The sequence below is a fragment of the Carlito syrichta genome, unplaced genomic scaffold (assembly GCF_000164805.1).
Source record: "Carlito syrichta isolate Samal-C Ts95f unplaced genomic scaffold, Tarsius_syrichta-2.0.1 Scaffold287800, whole genome shotgun sequence".
In the NCBI taxonomy this organism is placed as follows: Eukaryota; Metazoa; Chordata; class Mammalia; order Primates; family Tarsiidae; genus Carlito; species Carlito syrichta.
In genome coordinates this window covers 579841-602493 of record NW_007231896.1, presented here as the reverse complement: position 1 = coordinate 602493, position 22653 = coordinate 579841, and the positions used below count along the sequence as shown (strand labels likewise).

The 22653-nt window shown below is 40.4% G+C and overlaps 1 protein-coding gene across 1 annotated transcript in view; it reads left to right on the top strand.

The window, feature by feature from the left end:
• The window catches only part of DAB1 (DAB1, reelin adaptor protein), a gene marked incomplete at its 5' end in the record, with an annotated part of 75942 nt that extends 55678 nt beyond the window's left edge, over positions 1-20264 (top strand). Inside the window, 3 exons of the mRNA XM_021709969.1 lie at positions 3819-3946; positions 4274-4384; positions 16907-20264. Of these exons, the coding sequence (XP_021565644.1) occupies positions 3819-3946; positions 4274-4369 (224 nt within the window). The remainder of the gene's footprint in view (positions 1-3818; positions 3947-4273; positions 4385-16906) is intronic.
• Between the last annotated feature and the right edge of the window lie 2389 nt (positions 20265-22653).

The window sequence follows — 22653 nt, the reverse complement described above, 5'->3', positions numbered from 1 at the left end:
TATTGCTACTACTAGTTATAAGAGCTACCAATTTAGGTACCAGTTATAATAGACCTTCTCCGCGTTTGTTATTTTTAGACTTAATGCATATGTCAGATTTTGTTAGACCTACCTGACAGATAATGAAAATGAGGTTCAAAGATAAAGTCAATAGACTAAGTGGAGTACTTGAATTCAAGCCTTTTATTTTTCCATGACGTTTTCTCTGCCTCTTATGACTTTTTGAGATGTGCTCATTTGCTCATTCATTCATTCATTTATGTGTATCCAGCTTATGACACACAGATTTCAGTATGGCTTATTGAAATGAAAAAAAAAAAAAAAAGAACAGTGAATGCAAATTCAAAATATTTGGGGAACAAGATTTAAAAATTAGAACAGAAAATTAAGATCAAAAATAAAACTTAGGGCAGAGATACAACAGTCATAAAGTCTTAAGCTACTGTTATCGCTGAAGCCAGATTTTGGCTCAAAGCTTCTAGTAGTTAAAGAGAAAAAAAGAAAGAAAGACGCAGTAGAAAGTTCTGGACTGGGGAACTGGATCAGCTTTATTACTTACTAATTTTGTGCCTTGGGGCAAGTCACTTTATTTCTGCGAGCCTCAATTTCCTCATCTGTCTTAGCTGTAGGTTATTAAAAGGGTTCAATGGTATACACGTATGTACTAAAACAGTAATACCTCTCAAAATATGTAGTATTATATCCCCATTATTATCACGTTACGTGATTTTGTGCAGAGTCCTGGCCCCAGGTTCTAGCGTTGTCTCCTTCACTGCAAGCCGTGTCTTTGGACAAGCACATGACTTCTCTGAGGTTCAGTTTTGTCATCGGTAACACCAGTGAATTGGCTGTGATAAGTAGTGTGCTTCCTCCTGGTTCTAGCTTCTAGTGATTCTATCCCAGCCCACTTTTCTATTGCAAACATCTAGAAAACAGCCCATCAGTGCAAGCCAAACAGTACAGCCAAATCAAAATCCAGATACACTTGAGTACCCATGTGTGCTTGTTTGACACAATTCAGGGAAGGTGTTCTGGTGACTCAACCTGTGATAAGAGGAACGAAAAGGCTCATGGTACAATGAATTTGGCATTGTCATTACTGTCACAGGTGATACGAATCACTGCATGGCCAGTACTGTGAACTGTCAAAAAAAAAATCTAATATTAATACAATTAGATTGTATCAGCCAAATTTGAAATGCTGTTCTGAAAATGAAAGCCTTCAGTGTGTATAAACAACCCACTTACACTCAGGCTATCTGATCTGCATAGTGGAGCATCTCTATTGATTCTAACTCACAGGGTTTTGATGAAGACTAATGAATAAAAAATGAAATGTTAAAGAAATGACAGCCATCCATAAATAAGAAAACTTAAAAAAAAAATACACACATCTCTCTTTCAATGGGCTCATGTGCCAGCTACAAATAAAAGGGAGAAGTTTAAGTTCTTTGAGGACAGAAAATATTTATTCATCATTTCTATACTCTTTTTTTTTTTTCTGAGTTGGAGTCTTACTCTGTTACCCAAGCTGGAGTGCAGTGGCACACTCACGGCCACCACAACCTCAACCTGCTGGGCTCAGGCGATCCTTCCACCTCAGTCTTTCAAGTAGCTGGAACTACAGGTGCATGCCACTATGCCTGGCTAATTTCTTGATGTATTGTAGAGATGAGGTCTTGCCAAGGTGCCCAGGCTGGGCTCAAACCCATGGGCTCAGGCAATCCTCTCACCTTGACCTCCCAAAGTGCTAGGATTATAGGCATGAGCCACTGCGCCCACCCCATCATTTCTATACTCCTAATGATAGCATAGTTCCTGGCAAATGAAAGGCATTTGGGGAAGGTTGTAGTGAATGAAATGAATAAAACAAAGGCCTTTTAGTTACTGTTGTGTTTAAGAGCAGGGTTGGTGACTACTAACATTTTGGGTCAGGTGATTCTTTGTTTTAGGGGCTGCCCTATGCAATGTGGGATGTTTAGCAGCAACTCTGGCCTCTACTCACTAGACGTGAGTAATATACATACGCTTCCTCTCGTTATGAGAATCAAAAATGAGTCCAGGCATTGCCAAATGTGCCCGCGAGGCGAAATCACCCCACACTGAGAACCACTGTTTTAGGGTATTGGAAACGTCTCTAAAACCTTCTAAAGGTTAAGGCACTTGCATAAATAAACTCCTAGTCATGCTTCCCATTGATTTCATTGGATACATATGAGCAATATAACTGTCAGAATTGACAGTTCGGTCTGCATTCTCAGCCTTTAGTAAGCAATAAAACACTTCAAACACAATTCAGGATCCAATTAAGCTAATATTTATTAAACATCTACTACCCATCAGAATGTTTTCATATAGCTTTAAGCTCTCTGTAACGTTTGTTTTGCAATCATCATGAAACAAAGCAGGATTAATTTCAAAAATGTTCTAAACTTCATGTTTTATTTTAAAGAAAATGAATAAAACCAATTTTTCCATCCTCTTATCCATCATTATTCCCTTTAGAATGTTTTGAGTAGAAGACCAGTTGGACCAAAAGTGAGCGCATAGAAACAGAAAAGCTCACTTGGACTGGATAGTGTCAGATAGGTCTGTGTTAAGTGCCAGTACTGCTATTTTGTGGCTGTTAGCCCTTAGCAAGTCACTTCATCTCTCTGAGCCTCAGTTTCTTCAGTTTTGAAAAACAGAAAACTACAGTACTCACTTGTGGGTGTTTGCATTAGGGAGAATACTGAATGGGAGGTGCCTAGCCCAGTGTCTCACTCATTGGCACCATTATAAGTAATAAATGGGGGGATAGCAGCATTATTCTAAATATAGGTTCATCAGGGCACAAGGTGCCCACTTCGTTTCACGAGCATTCACTGTCTGATTTCTACATTCTGGAACATTAGAACAAGGAGGCCTTATCAATGGCACTTGAAATTCAGCTACTAAATCAAGCCATGCCACCCCCTCACTTGGGGCTGAGCCAGTGACTGGTATTTTCAATGATAAATTAGAAATTATTGAAAGAAGAGTGGTATCAAATGGCATGTTTGTTATATACCTCTGAAATAAATGAGAGGAAATGCGGGTAGGTCAGTCCAGCAAATGCATATCCATACAGAATAAAACACCAGTTGTGACTTTGCCATCAACTACATTCATTTTCTCAGATCACTGAGACACATAGCCTTTATTCAGCACCTGCTTGTTGAATACCTACTATGTGCCTGGTTCTTCCAGTTGTCATGAGCAAATTAGGAACCTTCACTTTTCTTATCTGTCAAATTGGGATAACCTCTACCTCAAAGAGGCTTTATGAGGATTAGAGATATCGTCTGTAAAATTTCTAGCAACATCTGACACATGAAAGGTGCTCAATAAATGTGCCTTCTGATGAAAGCAAGAAAGAAGAAAGCAAGCCATAGCCCAATAGTTCTCAGCTTGAACATGCATCAGAATAACCTGCAGGGGGTTGTTAAAACACAGAGTTTCTGATTCAGTAGATCTGGGGCACGTCTGAGAACTTGTATTTCTAACAAATCCCCGAATGCTACTGCTGCAGCTCCTGGTGGTGGTTCAGGGACCATCCCTTGTAAACCATCGCCTTGCTTCTCAGTCTGGACAAACTCCCTCCTTTCAGTCAATTGTATGCAAGGACAAGATTAATACTTAGAGAGGAGGCATTTAAGTGATCTGGTTGGACCTGGGATAGGAAGAGGAATTCTATTATTTGACTTGAATATAAGTAAATTCCTGAGGTTTCTGATGGATAGAAATGGTTGCAGCCAGGCACTTAAGATGTTTCCTCTTTTTGCATGATCTCTGTGCAGCTCCAACCCCAGCCCCTAGACAGAGCTCTCCATCCAAATCATCTGCTTCCCATGCCAGTGATCCTACCACAGATGACATCTTTGAAGAAGGGTTTGAAAGTCCTAGCAAAAGTGAAGAGCAAGAAGCTGTAAGTAACCAGTTTATTTCTGATTTTGTTTTTCCTTAATATGAAAACTTCTGTAACCGAAATGGACAATGCATGAGGAAGCCTACAAAGACAAGAATGCTGGCTCACTCATAAGTTCTCAAGGGGCTTCTATAAAGGGGCTTTGTCTTATGTCCAAATGAGCCAGCTAGAAAAGGCTATCCTCCTCTTAAACCATGACAAGTCTGCATTTTTGGTGCGGCATCCTCTGAGTTGCTCCCTCCTTTAAAATAACTGATTGTATATGCTGCATGAGAATGATTCCATTGTTGAAAAGAGAAAAAAAAGTATTATCTTCTTGTGTTCTAGCCTGATGGATCACAGGCCTCATCCAACAGTGATCCATTTGGTGAGCCCAGTGGGGAGCCCAGTGGTGATAATTTAAGTCCACAGGCCGGTAGCTAGATAGCGCAGGTCTGGGTAGGTATCTTTCCTTTTTATCTCCTTTACCCTTAAGATACCTCCTTTCCATCTGCTTTCCTTTTTGCTTGTTCTTTACTTCCAAAGTCACATCCAAAATGTTTGCACCATCTCTCCCTGCCTGAGCTGTATTCCTAATGTTTGCACCATCTTTCCCTGCCTGAGCTGTATGGCCAGTGTCTGCACCATCTCCCCTTGTTTGTGTTTACTTTCCACTTTGCTTTTCCTCATGGATGCATGACCTTTGACGTTTACTGGGAGGCAAGGGCAGGGGTGAGAATTGGCGAATGATTCTGTTATTTAATTCATAATATATTCTGAGTGGATGGTGGTGAGAGAATGAGTCATGGTCAGTACTACTTAGCGGATTTAGTTTCTGCAAGCATCAACATTCTGAGATAGACACGTTCTGTCCACCCTGATAATTTCCCAGTGAGCCGTGGTCCAGATGCTTTAATCTTTTAAGCAAAATGTCACTGCATTTGCCTACACTCCACAGACCTAAAGAGGTCACCAATCAAACACACTGAGAAGCCAGACTAAGAAGCAAAAACAAGCAGTGCTTGAAATAAGATTGATCGAGATGTAAGATCGTAGGTAGCCCTTTTCATCTAGCCAGAAAAGGCCTTGCACCCTGCATCCCGCACTCTTTCTGATGTGAAATCCAAAGCCCGATGTACAGCACTCACTTCTGAGGCTCTGCTGTTTGCACCTGTGCAATCCACAGAATGTGGATTACCACCAAGTCACTTCAGATTCCATCAGCAGCTGCTCTGAGAGAGGTGTACTTACATTTGCTAGAAGTGGATTTTGGCACTTGAATTTCAATACATCTGATTTGATCGAAAGAAAGAGGAACTGGTGAAGCAAACCTTCTCAGGAGACAGAAGTACACCTTGTTACCCAGACATGATTTCTAAGGTCACTTCTTGGCAAATGTGTTCGATTTTCAAATACTTTCCTAGTTTTCCATAAACACATAGGATTGTGAGGCCATTCCCAAAGAGCACCTTTTTCTATAGTCCTGAACAGCATAGTCACAACCATTAAAATGGTAAACAGTTTTCACAACTCATAAATGGATTCTGAGGCTACCTCAGAATCATTCTCCGTTCATACATACATTATTTTGATGGTTATTGAAAGCTAATACAGTGTTTTGAAAGTGAATCTTGTTAATAGATTTTATGATTAAAGAACCTAACATACTATATATGTTACCACATTTCATATCAGTACAATAGCACACAATAATATATCATGCCATGAAAAACCACCCAAGACCCATTTAAAAATTCAGTCTTGCAAAGCTACTTTGGGAGCTGGTATGTTAAAGGCAAAGTGAAGCTTCCAGGAAAAAGAAAAGTTGGAGATGATGGGCAGACTCCTTGGGATGGTTCCCCAAGAGGATTATTCCCCTTGTGTATGTTGTATTTCATGCTCAACCTTGCCTTGAAAAATTTGATGAATGAACAAGAGGTGACAGGAGCCATTCATCAGGATAACAGCAGACATCATCCTAAAATTGAAGTTCTTCCAGAAAACAAAGATGACTTACACCATTTGCAGATCAATGTATCAAACCCTCATCTTTATGAACCTGTTCAGCTTGAGACAGTCATACAAGCTGAGCTGTTTCATGGAGCTTTGGTCTGTCCCACATTTAATGCACTCCAGCACCCCAAGCCACAACTGAGTTATAAAAAGACTTAGCATGGTACAGTGGGAAGAACTTAGGATTTGGAACTTGAATTCAAATCCTAGCTCAGCTATACCAGAAAAGCTTGGGCAAGAACAATAATTTATTTTGAGTCTTGGCTTCTTCATCTGCTAGAAGGGGCTTCCATTATCCATGATGTTAACTGACATCGCTTATATTGAGTCTCTGGCATAGAGACAGACACTTGAGTATTCAGCTTAAAACTCGACTTTTAAAAAGCTAGCTTCTGGAGTAACATTGTCTGGATTCGGCATCTGACTCCACTGCTTCCTGGCTTTGTGACCCTGCTGAGATTTCATCATCATGCTCTATCTTATTTTCTTCACTTGAAAAATAGGGATAAAAATAGTGTAGCCGGGCTCGGTGGCTCGGCCTGTAATCCCACGCTTTGGGAGGCTGAGGTGAATGAATTGCCTGAGCCCACGGGTTCGAGACCCGCCTGGGCAACTTGGCGAGACCTCATCTCCACAATAAATCAAAAATTAGCTGGGCGTAGTAGCGTGCGCCTGTAGTTCCAGCTACTTGGAAGGCTGAGGTGGAAGGATCGCCAGAGCCCAGCAGGTCGAGGTTGCGGTGGCCGGGAGCGGCTACTGCACTCCTGTCTGGGTGACAGAGTGAGACTCCAACTCAAAAAAAAAAAAAATAGTGTCAGCCTCTAGGATTATTGTGTGAACTAAATAAAGTAATGTGTGGGAAGCTCTTAGCACAATGTCTGGCACATGGAAAGCGCTTGATAGATGCTGCTGCCACTACCACCACCACCAGCATCATCATCGTTATCTGTGTACAATAAATATTGGCTCCTTTCTACCTTGGATTTTATGTATAAGGTCATTGGCTGGGAGGTTTTCTTTATACTTTTTAATCTTCAGTTGATGAATTTTCAATATGTGTCAAAGCAGCTTTGGAAGGAAAAAAGAAAGAAAAGTCCTGCTTCGTAGCTCTCTGGCTTGCCCTGTCCCATAATCAGAATGACCCTGGTTTGGGCCTCAGACCTCTCACTTTCAAAAAATGAGCAGTCTTCACATGTAAATCATAATAAGTACCTCCCAGCTCCAGAGGAGGACTGGACTATAATCTTTGGTGAAGCAATTTTCTCCCTTTGAAAGCTTAGCCTGGTCACTTCACAATTCCCTATCAAGAATCAAGTGCCAAGGGGCTTATGCCAGCCTTGCAGACACCTCCCCTAGGACAGCAGTCCCAACCTTTTTGGCATCAGGGAGGCGAAAAATTTGCGGAAGGCAATTTTTCCATGGATGGAGGTGAGGGGCATTAGATTCTCATAAGGACCCCTTTTATGCACAGTTCACGATAGGGTTTAAGCTCCTTTGAGAATTTAATGCTGCTGCTGATGTGACAGAAGGCGGAGCTCTGCTCGACTGCCATTCACCTTTTGCTGTGTGCCTGGTTCCTAACAGGCCAAGGGCCAGTACTGGTCCACAACCCTGGGGGTTTGGGACCCTTACCCTTACAACACCCATGGAAGATGTCCTGATGAACCTTTCTGGGTCCTTCCATCAATAGCACAAGTCACATTTGCTCTTTCTGTCTCCATCCCATACCCCCATCCTCCCAACTAGAAATGTATTGACTGCAATTTCTTAGTGCCTTTCCTGACATTTCGAGAAGGGAGACCATGCAGGGACGGTTATGTCCCTGACTGTATTTTCCCCTCTGCTTTCATACAGTTGGAAAGCAAGAGTCCTGTCCCTCTTATCGCCCTTGCAACCATTATCTCCAGCTGTTTTTTTATTAGAAATACACAGTTCTGAGTAAGTAAGGATGACATCAGTTGATAAGTTAAATCCACATCACACTATAGTAAGAGGAAACCGACGGACTCAATCCCTGCAGGTAGAAGCTTCATGGCCAATCTCAAACAGCATTTCTGTTTTAGCAATAAAGAAAAATATCTTCAATTATTTCACTTTTTTCCTCCTACCCTCCCGTCCGGGAGAAGCACGTGTCTTTGAAAGATTGGGTCAACAGGGGCAAAAAGAAGAACCAAAATAATATTATAATAGCTGGTATGGGAATGGCAGGTAATTTATACTTCACTGATGTGTTGCTGGAGCAATTTTAAGGGCAAAATGTTAGCTTTTGAGGAGATGAAAGAAAAATGAAAACATTTATTTGGTTAAATAGCTAAGTAAATAAACTGCCTATCAGGCTTTCCCAGCTGTCAAGTCAAAGTAGCATCTGTAACAATGGGGAATTGTCTGGCCTGTCTCCCTTAGTAACAATAGATATTGCCATAAATAATAAGTCGCTGTCATTTTTAAAAATACTGATCTCCGTAGTGGGAATGCAAGACATATAAAATATTACCTGGTAGACTTTTAATGTTCAAGGGAAAATAAAGCATAACTTCAGATGCTTTGGGAAGAAGAATCTCAAAGAAAGAAACAAAAAGGAGAAGCAAGGAAAGGAAAAAACAAAACCACAGTCAGGAGACTGGGGTCTGAATTATGATTCCAAAGCAGATGACCTTAGGCAAACATTTATCCTTTCATGTGGATAAAGACAGATAATTGCAACAGCTCTCTCCTTAGGTTGTCTGAGAACCAAATGATATCATGAATATGAAAGCACCCTGTAAGCTCTGAAAGTAAAACACATGTATTTGGAATTATTATTACTATTTTGTCTTTAAATAGAACCAAACACACACACACACACACACACACACACACACACACACACACACTCAATATGTCTGTTTCATGGATGTAGAACTCAGTAAGTCTAACCTAAGCTTTTGGAGGAACAGTGTCCCACTTCCTCAGACCTTCATGAAAAGACACCCAGTTGGGTTTTTTAGCTAGAAAGCTGTTGGAGCAGGTCAGGTAGAAGATGGTCCAGGTCTGGCTGAGGGCGATATCTGCCAAGATGAAGAGGTGAGCATGGAGCCAAGAGATACTTAAAAGCTGAAATCAGCAGGATGTTAAGACTGAAGGAATGGCCATTGCCTTGCTAAGCTATGGCGTGGCCACGTGCTCTTTGAGCTATGACCAGGTCATGTTTCCTGGCTTGCCCCCTTCCCTATCTCCACCCCCCTCTCTAATTTACTTTTAAATAAACTATATTTTATAATTTAAAAAAAAAGACTGAAGGGACTTACTTTTAAATAAACTATATTTTATAATCTAAAAAAAAAAAGACTGAAGGGACATGGGAGGTGAGGATGAGGACAAAAGGTAGGATGACATCCAAGTTCCTAATGTGGCGATATCTAAGTATGACCACTGTACTAAGGAACACAGAGCAGCATGCTTGAGCAGAAAGAAGGCAATTTTACTTTGGGACCAATCCAACTTGAGGTTCCTATAAGACATTCAAGTAGATATGCCAGTAGGCTGCTAGATACCTCCTCTGGAGATCAAAAGAGAAATTGAGGCTAGCCCTAGAGATTTCAACATGACGCTCAGCCATTGGAGTAGTGGGTGCAAGAAGAATATGCTGATCATCTAACCAGCATTCGGCAAACTGTCTGTAAATACATATGCCTTGTGGACCATAGGTTGCTATTGCAACTGTACTCCTCTACCACTGTAAGCAAGAAAGCAGCAAAAGAGAGTGCATAAATGAATAGGTGTAACTGTGTTCCAATAATACTTCTAATATTTCTAAGCATAGGCAGCTGGCAGAATTGGCTAATGAACCGAGGTTTGCTACCCCTAATTTAGATCATGCTCTAGAATTATGTATTTATAGATATAATTATATAAATATATATTTATAATTATATAAATATAGTTTCTAGAATTATTCTGCGGAAGGTAATCCCAATACCTTTCATTTACAACTACTACTAAAATATACTTAAAAATTACTAGCATCACCTAATTAAATCAATCCTCATAGGAACACTCTTAAGTATTTTTAGTATTCCCATTTCACATATAGTACAGGTGAGGTAGAAAGGTTAATAACTTTGTAACATCCTAAGAGTCACATGTAATAGGGCTAGGATTTGAATCTAGGCCCACATTAAATAATTCAGGAGCACTCAAACAGAACCAGGACACTTGGTTTTAGCAGTGATCCTTCAACTTAGATACTTGAAATGAGGCATGTGGCTTCATTTCTGAGCTTTGATTTCCCGTTCTGTAATACAATTCCTCCAGCCCCTTCTACCTCTAACTAGCCCATAGTCACCCAGTTACAGAGTGAAACCAATCCCCAAATGAAATCTTCTAACAAGCATCTCTCCCTCAGGCTGTCCCTATTCCCAACTAACTAAAGAGGAGACAGAAATCCCTAAAGTATGCTGAGTTTATTAGGATCCCCAAAGACTATCAGCCCTATATGCAGGACCTACTCCTGGTGACCAGGAGGTCACTCAGAAAAGGCAGAAAATTGCTGTGAACAACCTCAGTGTCCTCAGCTGCTGTATAATAAGGTCAAAAAAGATGCTATGTATGTCCAAAGCAGATCGTTTGTGCCTATCATTATTGTTATGAGTAATAGGGAAATGGAATATTGATCAGAACATGCAAAGACCCCTCTGGAAACTCAGATGGTGTATCTCTGTATTCATAAGTGGGTGTAAGCACCCAAGACCCCAAGAAGCTATTGCATTTGACAGCATCAGTCTCTAAGGTATTATTATTCAATCTGTTCTCTGTTTTGAAGACTTCTCTACTGTGATGGCCAGACTTTTCAGCTGAAAGTGGCCAGAAAGCTTTGTTTTTCCTTTTCTTTGAACAAAAAGGAAAGGAAGACATCTCCAGTGCTTGAGATTCTTCATGTTACATTAGCTCACTTATTCTCAAAATCCCATGAGAGATCTTATATGTACTTCATCTTACAGATGAAGAAACTGAGACTCAGGTGACAATTTGCCAAAGTTCACCAGGAGGATCGCTGGGATCTTTCTGCATCCCAAAATCCATGCATTTTTTTTAAAACCCTACATATGAATTCAGATAGAACTCTGAGTTATTTTAGCCTTTTTCCGCTCTGGCTACCAACACCTCGATCATCTGCCAAGCCAGGAAAGGTAAAACTCCCACTTCGTTAGGCCTACGCACTGGGGCTAAAAGACCAGGAGGTCAAAGTTGCTTCCTGGGCAGGGCGATGCTGAGGGACTCCAGCTTTGGCTCACTTTCCTGCTCTCGTCTGATCCACAGCTTGGCTTGGTGCTTATCTCACCCTGGAGTCCCAGGATGGGGCCCAGATGGACTCGCTCAGCAAGCAGATTGCATGGCGTACCATTGACCTCACACTTGAGACCATCTTTCTCAGCATCTTTCTCAGTGTCTTCTCTCCACTAAGAAGATATATGTCTTTTGACAAACTTTTGCTCAGTGTGGCCAAGCTTTCCAAAAACAAATACCACAAGCATTAAATGGGCATAAAGTAATAAATATAATTTAGATAGCTTCCCAAAGGGTCTTGTGATATAAGAAACTTAGTTGCCCTTCTGCTTAATGCCAAAGAACCAGGCTGGGGGAAGGAAGCAAGGACACAAGCATAGAAATGGGAGTTCAAACCCTGGGCTACTCGCCTGGCTCTCCACTGTCTCCTGTATGACCTTGGGAAAGTACCCCTGTGTCTGGGATATTTGTTTCTTCATGAAGAAAAGGAACTATTGAACTGAGGGTCCTCCCAGCTTCGACATACTATGAGAAGGAACACATGGTAGTGGAGTAGGCCTAAAACAACCTGGGTATGTTTACATGAAACTCTAGAAAAATACATCTAGTCTGTAGAGATCAAAAGTAGATAATTGCTGGCACTGGGATGGGGGATTGACTGAGAAGGGCACAAGGGAAGCTTTTAGGGTAGGGAAATGCTCTCACATGGGTGTATCCATCTGTCAAAATTCACTGAACTGTACAGTTAAATGGGTACATTTCATTGTGTGTAAATTATACCTCCACAAAAATTGATTTAAAAATAAGAAGAAGAAGTAAATTCATAGAGATGGAAAGTACATTAAAGGTTACCAGGGCTGGGGATGGAGGGAACGAAGAGTGATTTCTTAATGGGCACAGAGTCTCTGCGGTAATAGAAGCATTTTGGAAATAGTTGTGATGGTTGTACAACATTATGAATGTAATTAGTGACGCTGACTTGTACAATTACACATGGTTAAAATGGCAAATGCTATGCAATTTATATTTTACCACAGTAATAAAAAATATATGTATTTTAAAAAGGAACCTAGTATATCCTAGCTCTGCCCTGGGCTAGCTGAGTGATTTCAGGCAAATCACTCAACTGTGGAAAGCCCTGGCTTCTTTGCTGAAAAATGAAGACAGGAGCACTGAGGACACAGCCTCTATATGGAGCTTAAGTGAGATCATGTGACATTGGAAAGACCTTTATAGACTACGCAGGTTTCTGTAAACATAAGCCATCATTACTTTAGTTCTGTGAGTCTACTTGGCTGCTGTAGGTGAGCATATAATTCATAGCTAAAGAGCACATGGAGTCATCTGCAAACTGTGGAAATCTCAGTTATTCCCAGGGCCCTGCAACCATGTTGTTTAAGTTAAGTTCTCATTCATTCTATGCAGCTTCCCAGGGCGGAACCAGAACCATTATTATATTCATAACTGAGAACCTATTTGCAGTTGCATCTAAGCACTATGAAGGAGAAGCGATTTGGAAAGACACTCACAGGTGATTATTGGGCTTAAAACCATCTTCCATAAGGGAAGAATAAAACTACACACCCAGATATAAGATACCTAACCTTTTTTGCAGTATCTCCTATGTGCCAGACTCTGTGCTAGACAGTCAACATACGTTTGATCCTTCACAGAGGGGATTTTATAGCCTCATTTCACAGGTGAGGAAACTAGCACTCAGAAGGGTTCAGAACTCCACACAGAGTCCTAGGGATCCTAGGTGGGACATGGTAAGAAAGAGAACAATAGGCCAGGCTCGGTGGCTCAGCCTGTAAGCCCAGTACTTTGGGAGGCTGAGGCGAGTGGACTGCCTGAGCCCACAGATTTGAGACCAACCTGGGCAACTTGATGAGACCTCATCTCTACAATAAATTTTTTAAAAATTAGCTGGATTTGGTAGTGCATGCCTGTAGTTCCGGCTACTTGGAAGGTTGAAGCAGAAGGATTGCCGGAACCTAGCAAGTGGATGCTGGGGTGGCCATGAGTGTGCCACTGCACTCCAGTCTGAGTGACGGAGTAAGATTCCAACTCAAAAAAAAAAAAAAGGAAGGGAACAATAGCCCCTGACAACCAGGCACCAGCTGGGCCCCCCAGCTAGCCCTTGAAATTCTCCTATTACATGCCACAATTTTACACATTAGCATCTGACAAGACCAATCAGTGACCATGATGGGTCCAGACAAAATCAAGACCACTGATAGTCATGACTGAGCATGACCAAAACAGGAATATTGTCCAAATTGCAAAAATGACCAAACATTTCTCTCTTGTAGTTTTAGCCTTGCTCCATTCTTCTTGCCTTCCAGATAAGCATTAAGAAAATCATCGAATAACCCCACTTCATGACAGCATCCAACTCAGAGAAAAAGGCCACTTTGTTGGCCCTCCCCCAAATCATCAAACATAAGCTCAAGTCCTGTGATATATCCTTTCTCATACTCATTCAGGGATGACCCACGTTCCTTTCTCAGCAGTGAGGAATAAACCCAGCTCGTTCAACTGCAGGTGTATCTCCTTGGTGGTCTTTGGCTAAAGGGCATTGGCAGCAGGAACACTAACCAAGGCCTGCCTGACTTCAGACTCCTGGGCTTCTACTCCTTCACCGCACCTTCCAAAAAATAGAGTGTTTGACCTACATCAATGTTGGAGGGTTGGTTTGTTTTCGTTTTTACTCTATGGCTGCCAGCTACTTAGTTGTTCTCTAAAAATAAAGATATTAATATGTCAGACTCTCCAGTGAGTTTAAAATTCATATGCATTTACCAATTCCCATTAAGCAGAGAATCTTTGATTTACTCATTCATCTCTTCATTTATCAGGTGGATAGTGGGTGTATCTCCCATGTTTCTTGCTCTCACTCAGTGTAGAACATGTTAGGAAGATGCCATAATAGGAATGAAGATAGAAGCTTCCACAGACCCTGGAGTATCCAGGAGCACAGTGGCTCACATCACCTGCAGAGCCCAAAAAGCCTTTATAATTAAGTTGGACCTTAAAGGATGAACTCCCAGAACAAAAAGGACCCTGAAACCAGAAGGAAGTGCCTGAGCAAAGTTTCAAAGATGGGAAAACCCAATCATCCTAGGGCAAACCCGAAATACGGTTTGAAAGATAGAGCACGGGAGAGAATAGAAGTAGATGAGGCTGGTTGGGCAGGTAGGGCCACTTGGGAAGGGCCTTGTGTGCCTTCCTGAGGAGTTTGCAGTGTCCTCTGGGTAATAAGGAGTCAGGAGGGTTGATTCAAACAGGAGACTGGCATGGCCATTTTTTAAGAAAGATCATTCTAGCAGAGACATAAAGAACAAAAAAAAATATTTGAGCATGATTTACGTGACCTGAAGGTAGAGTTTTGATTCATGGTCTAGAAAGAGTATTTATTAGCTCTAATAGATTATGAGAAGAATGGGCCTTGCGTGCCCAGCTAGGGAGCTTTGGCCTACCCTGTGGGCAATGGGAAGCCTTTGAAGAAGTTGAAGCAAGGCAGAGGTGTGGTCAGATCTGTCAAAAGAAAAACCAAAAGACATCAGCAGTGTTTTGTGTTCACGCATGATTTCATTGAGGCTTTTTGGAAGTTTGAAAATAGCTTGACGACCCCTTTGTGACCTTGTCAGAGGCCAGGTCAGAAATTTCTGTATCAGATGATGTCTTAGCTCCCCTCCAACACTGACAGTGTAAGGTTCTGTAACAAGGAAGGTAAAGCTGTTGCCAAAATGTATCATGCATCACAGTGTCAGACTTTGGGATTATCTGCTGTGTGGGGTTTTCCACACCACTGCTCCCCTTCATTAGTGGGGATAATTGAGAGTTGACTGCAGTCGTTACCGCTGTTGTGATGGGTATTTGAAGCTAAATTCCGGCAAGCAGGGGATGTGTGAATATTTATCTCAGCTGCAGAAAGTTAATGCAGTGTGGCATTAATTACCCTGTCTGAGCCTGCCGTCGTCTTCTGTGTTTAGGTGTCATCCTCAGTTGGATAAATTAGTTGCCAAAATTAGAATAGAGCAAATTGTAGGGTGAGATCAAGGCAGCTTGACTTCTTGGGGCATCCAGATAGAAGAATGGGCGGAGAAAGTCTATCTAGGAACATTAAGATGCATCCTTGAAGCTCAGCACAGGTGAAAGAAAATGTTTCCTCCCAGTGTTGTACTTAACTATACTGTAGTCCACCTTTGTTTACTCCACCCGCCACACTCCCAGAACACAAACACACAATGAAATTACATGTTTAGCCTTACAACAGGTATTTGAAATAGTTCAAGATATTGACAAGGAAGAGATTAGGTGCTTAATAGATCATCTTGCTATAGATTTTGTTCATTTGATTTTGAGAGAACAAAGCCAAATTGGAGTGTGTTTAGGACAAAGGGATCAGAACAGTGAAAGAACTGGAAATGACATTATAGTCGTTCATTAACTCAACAGATCCTTTCTGAGGAACTGATGTGCTAGGTTCATCTATATAAAATGGCAGAAGGAACTGGCAAGTGGTGACCCGGAGGCAGGATGTGGAAGAATGGGCTTCCACACTTTCCGTCGTCAGACATTTTGAAGAAGGATTGATTATACTTACCTATGTTTCCAAGGGCAATATGAAGCCCATGGGTGGAAAGCCTGGGGAGACAAATTGCCACTCTGCTATGTTGCAGAATAGGATGCCTCCAAGGGTAGGATGGTCTCTCCCAGCATAGGAAGAATGCTAAGAGCAAGTTCTGAAGGAAGCTGTTCCTCAGGCGTCCTGAGTTCTACTCTTGGCATGGTTACTAAGTAGCTGTGCCTCTGAGGAAACAAAAGCTTTCTCCACTGGGCTTTGCATCCCTCATCTGTAAAATGATGGCCCTGGACAACATTATCTTCTAGAACATACCCACTTTACCATAGAAAGCAAGCGATAGGATACGTTATACACAAGAGACAGCCAATGACCTTTGCTGTGTCACATGCTTGTTGAAAATCCCTATAAAGTGACTCAGGATAGCCACATGAGTGCAGACAAATGACTAGCCCAAACCTGAAGCAGCAGATTAAATAGAGACAAGTTTCAGGAGCCTTTAATTAAGAGCCAAAGGCACAATCGCCGCTCTCATGCTCATCAGTTCACCCAGGCATTACTGCTTGTGGAAACCAAAGAGCAATTGGAAATAGCATCTCAGGGGTCTCAAGTGAACACTCATGAAACTGTATTGAAAAAATGTCCACTTGACTCATAATAATTGTTACCATTTTCTGGAAACCTGTCACTACCAAGCATTGTGCTAGATACATTATATCTATCATTGCTAATTCCCTCAAGAATTCTGCAGGATAAACAGTAGTACTATTCCCATTTTGTGTTTGGAGAAACCAAGACTGAAAAAGGATAAGTATTATGCCCCCATCACATGACTTGTCTGGCTCTCCTGACTGTACCATGCTAGTTCCCCAACAGGGAAATCAGTCCCAACTTGAAAACTAAAGACAGAACTGGGTGTATAGTTCTTTTTGATGATACGGTTGTCGTCAAAATGATATGCACCCTGAACAAAAAACCTAAAAATAACCTAAGGTCATCCATCATAAACTGTCGCTTTTCTGTTTTAATCCCAATCCCAAGCCCTCCTTCCCAGAGCTGTCTCGGAAAATCCCACATCGGAAAGGGCAAGTCTCACTTTGTCCCTCTGTTCACAGGAGCCAGAGCCTCTCTATGCGCGGATCAGCAGACCTAAGAAGTAGCATCAGTGTGAGCTCGTGGTGGGTGCTTCGAGACTGGCATGGACATCAGCATCAAGACAGGCTCTCTTGTATTCTTTCACCTCATCCCACAAAGAAATTCATGATTGCCCGGTGGAACTTGTTCAGAAGAGGGAACTAAGCGTTTTTGGCAACCGGTGGCAGATACCTATGGCAGCACAAAAAAAAAAAAGTTACAAAAGTTTAAAAAAAATTACACCCAACATTAAATCACAAATCAAGCATATGCTTACCCAACGAATAGTATGAGCTCTCATAGCTGGGCTTAAGATGACCTAGCATGCAAAATCATAATTCTCTTTTTTATTTCTCTACCTGCTGACCACTCTAGAGACATCAAATTTGGAGTGACGAGCATCAGAGAATTACAACAGGGTTGGCACTGACTTCTTTTAAGCAAAAGCAAGGGGTCTTCTGTGACCACAGTATCATCATCCATATGCCTTTTGTCATATGATGGTGTTTTTCCATCATTCCACGGGGCTTGGTCTGCCATTCCCCCCATCCTTTCCTTTCTTTGTCATGTTTGAAAATTAATGGGTGTACAAATTTTTGTATTGCTTTTGCCTTTTTTTAGACATGGGTGAAGAAATATAACTGGGGGGAAGAAACATCATATGACATGAATTAACTTGAAATCACAAGACAAATAAGTGGTTGATTATCCATTATGATCAAGAATGTTGCCAAAACAACCCTTTAGTTATTCTGCATCCTGGTGAAGAGAGACAGCTTTCAGTTTGAACCTTCGTTCTGTGAGTAGGAAAAAGACATCAAATCCCATTGATGAGAAAGATGGAAAATGCATCTGATTGCCTAAAACTCTCTAAACTCTTAAGTACAATAAAATGATATTTTTTATTTTTCTGATATCTTGCTGCTGTGATGCTATGCAGACAAGTGTCTTCTCCACGTGCCATTTTCAGAGAAAAGTCATTTGCCAAATAATTCTGGTACAATTCTAGTAATGTGGTTTTGGCTCTTAAAAACTGACTTTCTAATGGAACAATGGTGACACAAATACTCAGAATAACAAACTGATTCTGTGGTCAAAATGGTTCATCTCTATCTCTTTTTGTACATCAGAAAACTCAAATGGGATTTTTATTTTATAACTTGAAAAATAAAAACTTACCATTAAACTCTTTAAATATTTAAGGGAAATGGCTTTAAGGAGTTCTAATGAAAAAAAAATTGTCAGTTTTTGTTTGTAAATATAAATGTTAATGAAAATGCTTTTTAATAACGCCATTACACTGTAGAGAAGGTAGCAGATTGAGTGCAAGGTGTGACAAACTTGATGGATGGGGCTCATTCTCCAGATGTGATTCTGGAACACGTGTTAGGAAGCTGGAGTGCAAGGATAGCTGTCAGACACAGCGGGCCAATCAGCAGCTGGTGACCAGAAAGGGAGCATGTGACTCCATGGTCTAGCCTTTCTACAAGAGTTCTCACCCTCTGCGAAACACGAGAAAAAGACAATTCACATTTGGAGGAATTCAGATTCCGAACCTCTCCCACCTCCCCGCACCCACCCACCCCCATATAACTCACTGGACTGTTTGTATGTGAGACAGAAGAGTTTAAGCTTCCTTTTTTACATTTATGAAACAAAAAGTGCAGTGTTCGGTTCGTATGTTTAGCACATGATTTTCATAAAGAATCTATATATTTTTGCCCTACAGAGAATTGTTATACAGGTAAAATGTGTTTTCCTGATGTTCCTATGCAGTTACAGTGTGTTGAATTTAGTGTTTTAACACCAACAAGAAGACTTTAAAGATTTATGTGATTAATTGGATTTAGAGGTAATTATTATTACTTGGTTTTAAACTTCAAAAAGTAGAACTTCCATTGATATGATTGATTTGAATAGGCCTGTATTTGGTTCTTCATATCAATAGAAACAAAAATGATTTGGAAGGTTGATTTTTAAATGATTGTATACTTTCAAAGAGATAAGTGATACATCAAGGCAATTGTCATCATTTAAAGCCCACATTTTACACTCTCGAGTCACTGGAATCTAGTTTTTTTCCAGGTAGATCTACTGACCAAACGTCTATTCAAGAATATATGTAAATGTCATCCTAATGCGGAAAGTTCGAAGAACCAGAAAAGTGAGAAGGGCCATTTACCTCCCTCTGTAGCTCTCACCTGTTGGTCTACATGATTTCTCCAGGAATGTGCAAACATTTTGTGATTAGGTAACCCTTTCACATGAAGGGGAAGATGGTAAAGGTGTGATGACCGTGAGAGTTGTCCTGAAACCAGTCCAATTGTGTTTCCTGGGGATTTGATAAGTTAGGCAGTTCCCATGGGGACTTTGTTGTCCACGATTCTGATTCTAAACAAGTGGTGCTATCTTCTCCCTCGATATGGCTGTCTTGAGTTTGTCTTGCCATATCACGCCATTGTACCGATTCTTTGACTTGCTTCTGACACATTCAAAGTGAACTCGGCCGATGTTGCTGTTTCAGGTACGCTGACTGAAGTTAATTTCATAGCAGAAGGTGACAGCCCAGGGGACTTGTTGTCCTTCATTGAACATGATTGAAAATGTAACTGGCTCTGAACTCAAAGAAGATACCCAGGTGATGCATTAAAGTGAGGGAAATAAAGTCAAGATTTTAAACTGCCATTCATATTCTCATCGGCAGAACTGTGATTTTTTTTTTTTTCTCTAAGCACTGTTTGGTGAGCCCAGAAACACCGTATCCTGTCCCAGGAATACAGTGAAATTTCCGAGCAAGAGCTGAGGTGTCAATACCAAAAGACCATGGGGAGTCTGTGCAGTTCTGGTTAGATCAATAGAAAATCCATGTGTTAATTCCTCCTCCTCCACTAGCACTAAATTTGTCACTTTAAATTTTGAAACCAGGGAAATGCCACCTGTCATTCTGTCCCCATTCTCCATAGCTCTTCAATCTTTACATGCCGCAAGACTTTTTTGATAGCTTGTACTCATCCCAGTGTCTACTGAAACCCCATCATGTAATGTACCGGGCACCTTCTTTTGAACAAATGTTTACTCTGTGGGTTTGGTTCATTTCAATTTCTGCGTTCTGACACATATTTTTTTAATAAAGATAAGAAAGAGAAAATGACTGTTGCAGTACATTTCTAGACCTACTTTAACTTTACCTCAGATGACAGTTTGTTAACATATATGGACACATTATTTTTAACTTTATGTACAATGCATTCAACAGAACAGCGAAATTTTTAGAAATTTTCCATTAATTTCTGTAACACACCATGTAAAACTGTTACGAATAAACATGTTTGAGAACAACACCTCAGCCTGGCTTTATTCCACAAGTTTCCACTGTATATTCAGGTGATAGATTGGAAGAGGAAGTGGCTTTTAACTAAGCTTCCATCTAACCAGATGACAGCCTCTGTTTTCCTGGGCCAGGGCTAGAGAGAGCAAGCATCATTGAAGAGTCAGGTCAGTTTGTCTTCAGTCCTCAGTTGAGTTCAAAGGCTTGCTGTGCTTGGAACAGCATCCATGGTGAGGAAGGAGGATATTGTCAGGGAAAGAAATCTTTTGTATATATGGTGTCTTGACCACATTTGGCATGAAACTTTCAAAAATAGGAAAAGACCCCAGGACTAGTCCTTTGGGTTGTGTCTTCTAAAAAAGAAAAAAAGGAAGGAAGGAAGGTAGGAAGGAAGGAAGGAAGGAAGGAAGGAAGGAAGGGAAAGAAAGAAAGAAAGAAAGAAAGAAAAGAAAGAAAGAAAGAAAGAAAGAAAGAAAGAAAGAAAGAAAGAAAGAAAGAAAGAAAAGAAAGAAAGAAAGAAAGTCCTGCTAAACTATTGATTGGAAAACCAAGATTAATCTAGACTGTCAAAGAGTTCCCCATCGTTCATTTTAAGGTCATTTGCTTTAAGATACTCAAAGAAGGAAACATTTATCTTTCTTCACATGCCCCTCACACTCCATACCAAAATAAAAATGTCTGAAGCTGAATTTTGACTTTTATATGGGTTGAAGAACAGAATATATATATACATATGTGTGTGTGTCTATGCATATGCATATATGTGTATGTCTATGTGTATGTGAAATTTTTATTTCCTTTTATAACTAAATCAAATAATCATCCAGATTACATATTATAATTAGGTCGTTGATGCCAAAAATCACCTCTATTTAAGAATGGTTTTGTCAATGGTTGCATAAACACAAGCCCTCAATCTGGCCTTGTTATAGAGAAGATATTAAACAGAAGCTATCACCAACTTTGAGAAAATGAGAGTACCTGTTTAGATTCCTGCAAAACAAATCTGGAACAGATGGAAAAACCAACTTTCATACAGTGTGACATGCGAAGTCCTGGATTTAACTGCCAGTACATATTACAGAAGCTTTTCTTAATAATAGCAGTGGCTCACACTTGCTGAACAATAAGTATGTGTCAGAGAAGTGCTAGATGCTCTGTATTCACTGCCTCAGTTAATTTTAGAAAATCAACAACCTGTAGGGGCTAGATAATATTCTCAACTTACAGATAGAGAAACTGAGATTCAGAGAGATTAAATAACATTCCCAGCTGGTAAATACAGAGCTGACATTTGAATGTTGAGTCTCTTTACTCATAGCTGATTATAATTTTAAAATAATTGAATATTCACTGTTTTGAATAGTTCCAAATTGATTTGTTGAAAAACATTGACCTCCCATACCTCTTCTCAGATCTCTGGTAATAATTTTGATTTCTAAGTTCCTCCAGTCTAAAGTAATAATAAATATTTGTTAGATGTTACTATCTTGTGTTGCTAAATACATTGTTCTTTAATTGGCAGCTTTGAAAGTGTATGTGCTTACTGGTGAAGAATAAACTTTTTGCCCAACTAGTTGAAGTTTAGCTGAAACTAAGTACGGGGATTTACTTTGCCAACCTCAATGAATTTAAAGAAGAGACAAATTAAAAGGTGTCCTATTTAACTGCAAGGTGGATGCCAAAATAAATCAGGCAGACATATCTGCTTTCATTTTGTGCTTGAGAGCAAACCCTTGTTGTTTTGACAGTAAATGTTTTTTGTTTTACTCAGAATGACAGTAAGAAAAACGCCTAGAATAAAAACAGGTTGCATTGAAATCAAACTTCAAAGATCTGAAAGCTTTTAAAAGATGTTTAAATTCAAGGAAAATGTGAGCAATGGTGCCTGGCAGATTAAAAAGAGAGAGAGAGAGTAAACAGATGTAAATGGCTTTCAAGTCATTTAGTGACCAGTCTCAGTATGTCTGTTAAAATGTGAATAATAGCTGTCACTGTTGTCCTCCTGCTTGTCTGTGCTACATTTTCTAGCTATCATTTCCAAGTCCTTATGCAAACCCCCAAAGGAAGGAAACATATACCCTGTTTTACAGCCTAGGAGACAAAAACTGAGAATGTGATGAAACAGCTATCAATCGGCAGAGGAAAGACCTCACCCAAAAGCTGTCATAATTCCCAGGGTTAGATTCCTGAAACTCTTTTCTCTGTTCCACAGTGCTTCTTTCTGACAAGTTTTCTGCAATGTCAAATTGCTCATGCACCCTTCATCAAATACTTTGAGCCTCTCTGTATTTAATTCCACGTTGTGTCTTTTATATTAGAGAAATCATACCATGCGTTACCCTGACTGATTCAGGACAGAAATTGATTCTTAAGTAAAATGACTGTAGTTATTTTAAA